Source organism: Procambarus clarkii, chromosome 6 (genome assembly GCF_040958095.1).
Source record: "Procambarus clarkii isolate CNS0578487 chromosome 6, FALCON_Pclarkii_2.0, whole genome shotgun sequence".
NCBI classification, from domain to species: Eukaryota; Metazoa; Arthropoda; class Malacostraca; order Decapoda; family Cambaridae; genus Procambarus; species Procambarus clarkii.
This window is the reverse complement of record NC_091155.1, coordinates 47,638,663-47,650,331: the sequence shown is the minus strand read 5'-3', so window position 1 is coordinate 47,650,331 and position 11,669 is coordinate 47,638,663. Positions and strand designations below refer to the sequence as shown.

Here is an 11,669-nt window from a genome sequence, read left to right as displayed (position 1 = left end):
TTCTCGCCTCCAGGTTCCCCCTGATCGGGTCTCTTCACAAGTAGGAACTAGCAGGCGCTCTTGCCTGTCCCAGTCACATGCCTCATACGCCCAGGTTGCTAATCGATTTTCCCTCCTAGGTAGCCTTGACATTGACGGAAACTCATCCACGGATACAGACATGGACGCTCAGTCTCGGCCGGAGCCTAGCACTCGTCACCCTCCTGCCTCTCCTGAAAGAAGCCAACACCGGCGTCGTCGACACACCCATCGATCAGGAGGTACTGCTCCAACAGACAGTCCTGATGATCCTCTGGTCCCCCAGGCACTTTCCCAAGGGATTGTGACACCGGGGGAACATGAGGCCCAGAGTGAGGCTCCCACCAGTCGCAGACGCCGTCAAGAGAGTTCGAGAGCCGACCACCGCTTCCGTCAGGCAGAGAGAAGCATAGATCAACATCCTCTGGACTGGAAGTCATTGATACCACACATTTTACTTACTTTGTATGAGGGTTTTATGACTTTTTCTAGTGGTTCCCCCTTTGGAAACGTCTGTGCACTGGTGGTTAAAAAGTTATCTGTTGTATTTCAGGGATAATGGCGCCCCATCCTGAGAATACTGTGGTGTTTTGGAATGCCCGCTCCCTTTTTAAGAAGACGCAATTTCTACGCAATTTTGATTCCACCCCGCGTCCATGGACTCGTCATCATTCTCGACTCCTCGACACTGCCATCACTCGTCTCCGGATTGGGCACAACTTCCTGGCTGCACATCTCCATCGTCTACGGCTGGTAGATTCCCCATACTGCCAGTGGTGTCCGACCCAGGAGGATACAGTGGAGCACCTTCTACTTCACTGCCCTCGATTTCATAGCGCTCGCGTCAGACTACAGAGTAGTCAAATTCGTCAAATTCGCAAACTAAACCCTGGTCTTATCAAGCAGTTCTACACTAGGAATGGAACGATTATTGCGAAGAAAGAAAGTACAGGAAAAAGATATGAAATAAAGTGTGACCAACAATTACTGGCCTTCTTTAGAGATTGTGGTATATCTGAAAACCTGAACCCGACCAATGCCAGTACTTAAAATAACTCTTTCAGTGCCTGAGCCTAACCTAACTTAATCTAACTTTGTCCAAGGTGCTGTCTCTGCCTTACCATTTACCTAATGTTCTCTCATTCATATAATTTCCTAAATAATCCGTCAAGTTTCCATGCACTTATGCAAGCATCTACCTCAGTTTCATTGTGAAATTTTACTCTTAAATCTAATCTTACCCAATTCCATTTAAATTTTAAATTTAATTGTATTGATTTATGTCATTTATTGAAATCAATTATTGATCTCATTTTGTTCTCTCAATTAAGTTCATACTAATTATAGGTTAAAAACTAAGCTAAATAAAATTTATTATCTTTAGGATTATTTTACTTTACAATTATCATTTGTCAAATTTTTTATATATTCATCTTGACAGTCTCTACTGATTTTTTGTTCTCTCCACCAAACTTGTGTATCGTCAATGGTAATCTAGTGACCTTTATTCTACCTCTAATTGTCTCAATTCTTTTGTTTACTTGCATTTAATGTTGTGTTTTGCCATAATTATTCTCTAATTTTAGCAGACTTAATACTTCGTAAGCTCTTATTGTATTGTTATATTATTGTATTGTTGTTTTGCTATAATTACTTTCTATTTTACAGCAGACTGAGTATTTATCTGTTCCTGTAATTGCTTATCTTATTGTATCGAGACATTATTTTATCTACATGCTTACTGATATTGATCCTGATCGAAATCTTCTGTCCCATATCCACACAAATCAGCACATTGATCATCATTATTGCAGGTATTACACAGCAAATCTTGCAAAAAACAAACTCCTAAATAGCACCTGCTTATCAGTTTACAACCAAAATGTTAGGTCACTTGGTAAACATTTTGATGATATAAATGCACTACTTACAGCACTAGGTACTAAATTATCATTCATCATTTTAACTGAAACTTGGCTAAGTAATGACTATACCCAACTCTACAATTTAGCTGGTTATAAAGCCATTCATAACTGCAGGCCTAATAAAAAAGGTGGTGGTACAGCAATATATTACAAAGATACCTTCATTTGCAATAGTGTTATTAGTGATAGAGATGACTATTGTGAATATACCTTTGCCAAGTTCTCCAGTAAATCCCTTAAGTCCTCCCTGACTATCGGTGCCATCTATAGATTTCCTAATACCAACACAGCCTTATTCTCAGACAATGGAAGGAATCTTATTATAAATAACAATCTCAACAAAAATCACATCATTCTGGGAGGTGATTTCAATATTGACCTGGGTCTTCAAAACAACCCTCAAGTTGACTATTTCCGTAACAGCATGCACTCCTGTATGCTAATCCCCACAATCACCAAGCCCACCCGAGTCACTCAAACATCTGCCACTACCCTGGATCACCTGTGGACTAATATAACAGCTCCCCTTACATCTGGGGTAATTTATGACAGAACAACTGACCACTATCCTACCTTCCTCATAGCAAACATTGACACATCACCACCAGAAACCAAGAAACTTTCATTCAGGCTACATAGTGAATCAGCTTTAGGCAATCTCTCTAATGCACTCCACAATATTAACTGGGAATCTGAATTTAATAATTCACAGGATATAAACTCATCAACTAACCTCTTTCTCTCCAAAATTCTAAGCCTCTACAACACTCACTGTCCCCTCCTTACCAAACAAGTAACTCATAAAAGAAAAAATAACCCGTGGCTCACAAGTGGCATAATTAAATCAATCAACAAAAAACATGAATATGGAAAGAAATTTAGGAGTGGCCTAGTTTCAAAGGAAGTAGTTAAAAGGTACTCATCAGTGCTTACCAGTATCACAAGAAAAGCAAAACTTTCATATTATGAGACTAGATTCAAAGAAGCAAAAGGCAACATGAAAAGCACATGGAATACCATCTCTAATATCCTAGGAACTAAACAACACTCCCACAACCAGATAACACTCTCTAAGGATGGCCTTACACCGTCATCTGACTTAGAAATGGCGAATAAATTTAATAGCTTCTTTTCATCGATTGGTGCTAACCTTGCAAGTAAAATCCCACAGACTCAGACACATATCAACACATATCTCTCAGGCAGCTATCCAAACTCTCTTCTCCTTTCACCAGTCAGCCCGACAGATGTTGTGTCCATCATACACTCACTAAAAACCAAAGCTGGGAACATCAGTGAAATCCCATCCATTGTATACAAGAACGCCTCCCATGCCCTTGCGCCACCTATAGCTCTGCTGTTCAACAAATCCCTTGAGTGTCATACCTTCCCTGATATCCTTAAAAAAGCAAGAGTAACGCCAGTGCATAAAAGAGGTAATCCGGCAGACATAAACAACTATAGACCAATATCGAACCTACCCATACTATCAAAAATATTTGAAAAAATTATCTACAAACAGCTCTACTCCTATCACGTAAAATTCGACATTCTTAGCTCCTGTCAGTTTGGCTTCCGCTCTCAAAAGAGTACCAACGATGCAATTATTAGTCTCCTTGATATAATTTACGCAGCCCTTGACAAAAATGAGTTTCCGATTGGACTCTTCATTGACCTGAGAAAGGCCTTTGATACTGTTAATCGCGATTACCTCTTATGTAAACTCCATCATTATGGAATCCGAGGCCATGCACTGGACTATATCCAATCCTATCTTAGTGATAGACACCAAGGTGTAGCCATCAATAATATAACCTCTCCCATTCTACCAATAACCGTTGGAGTGCCACAGGGCAGCATCTTGGGGCCTCTTCTATTTCTTATATACATCAATGATCTGCCTAATGCCTCTAACATTCTGAAACCTATTTTGTTTGCTGATGATACTACCCTCATCTACTCCAACCCCAACTCACATACACTAAATGATGTTGTTAATAATGAACTAAAAAAAGTCCACTTATGGATGTCAACCAACAAACTAACACTTAATAATAATAATAATAATAATAATAATAATAATAATAATAATTTTTATTTAGGCAAAGGTACATACATAAAGAGATTTTACAAAGTTTGTTGGCTTTATAGATAAGAGCTAGTACATACAATGCCTAAAGCCACTATTACGCAAAGCGTTTCGGGCAGGAAAAAACACTACTGACTAAAGCTTAAAACTAATGGGTAAAAAGAAAAAAATGCGTAAAAAATACTTAACATAGAAAAGACCTACTACATCCTATTTGGAAGCAAATCTACAAATGCAATTCAGCTTCAGATAGACAACGTAAACATTAGTAATAAAAATTATGGAAAGTTTCTTGGCCTATTCCTAGACAAGAGACTCAACTTCAGTACCCACATACAACACATAACTAAGAAAGTCTCTAAAACAGTTGGTATACTCTCCAAAATCAGATTTTATGTACCTAACTCTGCTCTCATCTCTCTATATTATGCACTAATCTATCCCTATCTCAACTATGGTATCTGTGCATGGGGTTCAACCACTGCAAACCACCTCAAGTCCATCATCAACCAGCAAAAATCTGCTATCAGAATAATATCAAATTCTGCTTTCAGACAACACACAGCCCCCTTGTTTAACTCCGTAAACATGCTAAACATAATCTCGCTCCATAAATTCTCTTGTGTCAACTACATTTACAAAACTCTGTTCTTAAATGCAAATCCTGCTCTGAAACTCTTCCTGGACAGATGTAATAGGACCCATTATCACCACACCAGAAATAAATATCTCTTTGATATCCCCAGAGTTAAACTTAATCTGTGTAAACACTCTATGCAAATAAAGGGACCCAGTTTATGGAACTCACTCCCTACTGAATTGAAAAGCTGTCCAACTTTTACATCATTCAAAATCAATACTAAAAAGCACCTAATTTCACCTTCATAGTTTTTCACTTTTTGCCTTAAAATTGCACTATATCTATTGCTACCCAATCTCCCAACCTTTATGTTCCCAATTTGAACATCTTTACCATTGTGATCATTGCTGTCTTCTTATATGTGCTGCCAATCTGCTGTATGGTGTTTATAAATCTTGTTTATCTGTATCTTTTGCTACCCAGTCTCCCAATTTTTATGTACCCAATCTGAACATCTTTACCATTGTGATCATTGCTGTCTTATATGTGCTGTCAATCTGCTGTATGGTGTCTATTAATCTTGTTTAAATTACTAATCAAGCTGTCAATGTAATCAATCAGAGCTTTAATATAACAATGTGCTTTAATATACTTACTAAGCTCTCTCATCTCATTTTTCTCTTGCAATGTATTTGTTATCATTTATCAATTCTGATAGAAATTACCTACTTAAAATTATCTGCTAGATTAAGGACCTGCCCGAAACGCTGTGCGTACTAGTGGCTTTACAAGAATGTAAATTCTGTACTATCCAATGTATTCTCACAAACCCAATGTACCTTCTTGTATATAAATAAATAAATAAATAAATAAATAAATAAATAAATAAATAAATAAATAAATAAATAAATAAATAAATAAATAAATAAATAATAAATAAATAAATAAATAAATAAATAAATAAATAAATAAATAAATAAATAAATAAATAAATAAATAAATAAATAAATAAATAAATAAATAAATAAATAAATAAATAAATAAATAAATAAATAAATAAATAAATAAATAAATAAATAAATAAATAAATAAATAAATAAATAAATAAATAAATAAATAAATAAATAAATAAATAAATAAATAAATAAATAAATAAATAAATAAATAAATAAATAAATAAATAAATAAATAAATAAATAAATAAATAAATAAATAAATAAATAAATAAATAAATAAATAAATAAATAAATAAATAAATAAATAAATAAATAAATAAATAAATAAATAAATAAATAAATAAATAAATAAATAAATAAATAAATAAATAAATAAATAAATAAATAAATAAATAAATAAATAAATAAATAAATAAATAAATAAATAAATAAATAAATAAATAAATAAATAAATAAATAAATAAATAAATAAATAAATAAATAAATAAATAAATAAATAAATAAATAAATAAATAAATAAATAAATAAATAAATAAATAAATAAATAAATAAATAAATAAATAAATAAATAAATAAATAAATAAATAAATAAATAAATAAATAAATAAATAAATAAATAAATAAATAAATAAATAAATAAATAAATAAATAAATAAATAAATAAATAAATAAATAAATAAATAAATAAATAAATAAATAAATAAATAAATAAATAAATAAATAAATAAATAAATAAATAAATAAATAAATAAATAAATAAATAAATAAATAAATAAATAAATAAATAAATAAATAAATAAATAAATAAATAAATAAATAAATAAATAAATAAATAAATAAATAAATAAATAAATAAATAAATAAATAAGAGTGCCGTTCGTAGGCTGAATATTCCCCGCCTCACAGTTCCCGTTCTCGTTGACAGGGCAGGTGCGAGAGACGAAGACGTCCGTCATGACATCCTTCGCCATACCTTCCGCTTCATCCGTCATGTCCGTGGCCTGAAGAGACTGTAAAATTTGTGGCCTGAGGAGATTTTAGGGTCTATGGCCTGAAGAGACTATATAGGGACCCCATCCCTCCGCTATTTCCCGGTATCGGGCAGCCGGGGCGCATCCGATCCCACGATCGTCGTCGCCCCTAAATCAACACAACAACAGACATGAGCATAAAACGACCGGAATAAAACCTTCCCACGTACGATCGTCGTCGCCCCTAAATCAACACAACAACCTTCCCACAAACTGCACCTATCATAAAGAAGAAGCCCACCATTGACCTTCAAGTGCTCACATCAAGTCTAACTCTACAACAGCCTAAGAAACAACACTCAAGCCTTGCCTAAGCCTTAACATTGACGCCCCACGTGAGGCGTCACCCAGCATCACCACTCATGCAGTCATCCGAGGAGAAAACCTTCCCACAAACTGCACCTATCATAAAGAAGATGAAGACTCACCAGTGTCCAGAGTGTGGGAAGGTATTTACTCGTCTTGGACAAATGAAAACTCACATGTTAGTGCATTCGGGTGAAAAAACTCATAATTGTCCAGAGTGTGGGAAGAGGTTCAGTCAGCTTGGAAGGATGAAGACTCACATGTTAGTGCATTCGGGTGAAAAACCTCATATGTGTCCAGAGTGTGGGAAGAGGTTTAGTCAGCTTGGAAGTATGAAGACTCACATGTTAGTGCATTCGGGTGAAAAACCTCATAATTGTCCAGAGTGTGGGAAGAGGTTCAGACACCTTAAAAGTATGAAGACTCACATGTTAGTGCATTCGGGTGAAAAACCTCATAATTGTCCAGAGTGTGGGAAGAGGTTCAGTCAGCTTGGACATATGAAGACTCACATGTTAGTGCATTCGGGTGAAAAACCTCATAATTGTCCAGAGTGTGGGAAGAGGTTCAGTCAGCTTGATAGTATGAAGCGTCACATGTTAGTGCATTCGGGTGAAAAAACTCATAATTGTCCAGAGTGTGGGAAGAGGTTCAGTCAGCTTGGACATATGAAGACTCACATGTTAGTGCATTCAGGTGAAAAACCTCATAAGTGTCCAGAGTGTGGGAACGTATTCACTCATCTTGGAAGTATGAAGCGTCACATGTTAGTGCATTTGGGTGAAAAACCTCATAAGTGTCCAGAGTGTGGGAAGAGGTTCAGACACCTTGGAAGTATGAAGACTCACATGATGATGCACATTGATGCAAGACCTTTTGAGTGCGATGAGTGTGGCAAAAGGTTTAGAGAATGTAGATCAATAATACGTCACATCTTAGTACATACAGAAGAAAGGCCTTTTGAGTGTGATAAATGTGGCAGATTATATAAGTCACGTAACGGTATAAAAGCACACGTGTTAGTGCATTTGAATGATTAACCTTCATGAGTGTCCAGAGTTTTGGAAGAGATTCAGTCATCTTTGTAGTATGAAAACTCACAAGATGGTGCATTTGGGTGATAGGTTAAACATTTTGAGTGTGAGAGATAAATCAGAAAATGTTTTAAGTATATTGTAAAATAAAGCACATATTAGTTCATTAACTTATAATACCATTTTTCCAATTTTAAAATTGTTGGAAATTGTAAACTTTATCAGAAATATCTTGCACTCTCCATAGCTGCAACCAATTATTTCATTATATATTTTTATACCGTTTTAGCTAACCCAATTCCGTATACTGTATTCAAAAACATGGTGTTGTTACTTCACTGTAACTTGTTTCTCACTCTCCAACCCCTGCCCTATTTTCCTTTCTGTTGTCATGATCGTGTATGTACAACTGGTACCAATTGTCTTTTGATATCTGTGCACCTCATAGCTTCCGTTCCACTTTCTTCTCTGCCACAGAAGAAATGTGGCAATATTTCACAGCCACAGTGCTGGCATTGGCAGTGCCATCACTGCCACCACAGTTGAAGGCTTGAAAGCAAGCCAAAAGCACTCTAGTTGATTTGTTAACTTTTAACTGTGGTTTTATATATATACTATTGTACTATTTTTATGAAATATTAAAATAATTTTTGTTATTTTGCTTAATGACTGAGATATATAAATCATTAACAAATATATATTAGACAGGAATTTATTTCAGCTAAACCTCTTCATTTATATTTGCATCCGATATTTTTAGTAGTCTGGCCTATCTACAGTAGTTATAGTGATCTAACACCTGTATTATTGTGTGCATTAAGATAGATACTGATAAAAGGCTAACCTTAGTTCAGTAGTCATATTAGCCTGACTGGCATTTATAATTTTCTTAGTTGGAAAAATATATTATCTCTAGCCCAACGATATATAGTAATATATATTACTCGGCTGTTAAATAATATTTGCCAGACTGAGATATTTATGTTATAGCAGTTATATTATCCTGACTCTGGCAATTATATTATCCTGACTCTGGCAATTATATTATCTTGCCTGGCAATTGTATTAATCAATCAGACTTGCAATTACAGGGTATATTACATGTAACCAGACTGATAATTACATTAGCTTGACTATCAATTATACTATCCTAACTGAATTATGTGAGCATGACTCCGGCAATTATATTAGCCTGAATCCGACAATTATAATAGCCTGATTGACAATTATATTAACCTGCAATAATATTATACTGATTTGCAATTATATTACATATATCCTGACTGAGAATTGCATTAGCTTGACTGGCAATTATATTATCCTGACTCAATTAAATAAGTCTGACTGGCAATTATATTACCCCCCCCTGACTAGCAGTTATATTATCTTAACTAGCAGTAATATTAGCCTGACTGGCAATTATATTAGCCTGACACCAGCAGCTACATTAGCGTGCTGGTAAATGTATTATCCTGACATAATTATATTAGAATACTGGCAATTATATTTTCTGATCTGACAATAATATTAGCCTGACTCTGCCACTTGTATTAACCCATTTTATAAAGTGGCATTTTTCATTTATAGTATATTACCATGACTAGAATTTAATTTTTTTTTGGAGTATTTCATTGAATATAGTTAGCCTAGGCTTAATTACTGCTAGTATTTACATCAGTTGTTTATATTTGCATTATTCTCAATATTTAGATTTAGATATTTAGATTTAGATGTTTATTCAGGTAAGGTATATACATACAAGTGATGTTACATTAATGGATTGATATATAGATAGAGCTAGTACATACAATGCCTAAAGCCACTATTACGCAATGCGTTTCGGGCACTAATATCTTTGATTAATAAGTATTGCGAACTATAAATTACAGTGTAATGATTGGATTTTGTGTAATCCAATACAGTGTAATACATTGGATTTTTTTCAATGGCAGGGCAGTTAATAAATAGAACACATTAGGCAGTGATGTGGTGGAGGCAGACTCCATACATAGTTTCAAATGTAGATATGATAGATCCCCAATACGCTCATGAACCTGTACACATTGCCGGAGTCATGCTCACATAATTATTTGTAGATATAAGCCTAAATTTAATTATTGCATAATTGGTATGTATGATTATTATAGGCCTGTTTTACCAGGTATAGGAGTAGCCTTTATGGCAGGGGTGGCCAAACTTGCTTACTGTAAGAGCTGCAAATGATAAACCTCAGATGTTTGAGAGCTGCAGGAGAACCATTTGAGAGCCACAGCTTCCTTACTGAATAATGTCAACAGTGTCTACTGGCTATTTATTGATGATTTTAACTCATTTAACTTATTTTTCCTTAAGTCTGATTTAGGTGGATAATCATACGAAAAGTTTTTGTGATCGGGTTCATACTGGCGTTTCAAGTTCCTGGCTTTGTAATGACTGAATGGCACTTGACAAACAAGACACAAAGGTTTACCTCCTTTAACTGTGAATGCAAACTTTGTTCCACAAGTATCGGAACTTTTTATATAGTCGTGCATTTCTTGCCCTGGATTCGGGTAGAAACTTTTAGAATATTCACATTCTCAAGAATTTTTTACTAGCCACATATTAAAGGTCAAAGAGCTACGGTTTTTGCCGCTCTGTGGCCAAACCACGGCTTGCAATCTGTCATCTAGGCAAACCAAAACAATATAGTTTATTGTTTTGATTGGCAGTTTAGGTTCATGTTGTGTCGATGGATGTGAATGATGTGAAGTTATTATTTGCTTATTTGCAATCATTGGCCCATATTATTTATAGATATAATATGGTGTAATACTTGACTCTTACCTATTACCTTTTAATTATATTATATAGAACTGGACGATTGTTTCAACATAAAAAGTCGCTGTCCACTCTCAGTAACTAGAAATGTTATAGAACTTACTTGACAATTATCTCAACATACAAAGTAACTGGTCACTCACGGTAACTATATGTTATAGAACTTGCAGGAAACACTGTACATATTAGTGACCTTACAAGAATGTAAAAATGCCAATCTTATGTAATCTCACCAACCCATTGTACTTGCTTGTGAATAAATTATTATTATTATTAATATTATTAATTTACTTGACAATTATCTTATTAACATACAAGGTCACTGTCCACTTACAGTAACAATATGTTATAGAACTTAGTTAACTCCTATTAATAACTTACATTATTGGTAACAATGGGATAATTAAGTTGAGGCACTAATAGGGTCAGTTTGTTAGATCACATAGGGAGAGGAATTTATTGAGGTTATCCTCGTGTGATAATACAGTGTGGCTTCAGGACCAATAAAAGCACCAACACTGCTCTTATAAATGTGCCTAAATTATTACATGCAGTACTTAACAAAAATGAGCTCCCCATAGGTTTGTTTGTTGACTTACACAAGGGTTTTGACACTGTTAACCACAATAACCTTCTAAAACTCCAACACTATGGAGTTAGAGGTCACTCGCTTCAGTACTTGCAATCTTATCTCTGTCAGCAGTATATTTCAGTGAATGCTGCTACTTCTCCCACTTTGTCAATTAACGTTGGCATTCTGCAGGGGTAGCATACTTGGTCCACTCATTTTTCTCATATATATCTTCCAAATACCTTGATATTTTCTCTTCAGCACATGAAGAAGAAACAATCTTCATATTTTCTCACACGCTAACCCACTTATTCTAAATGACTCGGTGCACACTGAACT

General features: G+C 34.4%; 1 protein-coding gene across 1 annotated transcript; it reads left to right on the top strand.

Annotated features, from left to right (window-relative positions):
* The first annotated feature begins 576 nt into the window (after window positions 1–576).
* Window positions 577–7,945, top strand: LOC138356115 (gastrula zinc finger protein XlCGF8.2DB-like). Its single transcript, XM_069311865.1, has 2 exons — window positions 577–1,027; window positions 7,458–7,945. Exons 1-2 carry the CDS (start codon window positions 577–579, stop codon window positions 7,943–7,945), a joined length of 939 nt encoding a protein of 312 aa, XP_069167966.1.
* The last annotated feature ends 3,724 nt before the right edge of the window (window positions 7,946–11,669 follow it).

Coding starts and splice junctions, on each gene's coding strand:
- LOC138356115 (XM_069311865.1), top strand. CDS start 577: ATGGCGCCCCATCCTGAGAATACTGTGGTGTTTTGGAATGCCCGCTCC. Junction 1,028..7,457: donor GGCCTTCTTTAGAGATTGTG/GTATATCTGAAA, acceptor ATAATTGTCCAG/AGTGTGGGAAGAGGTTCAGT.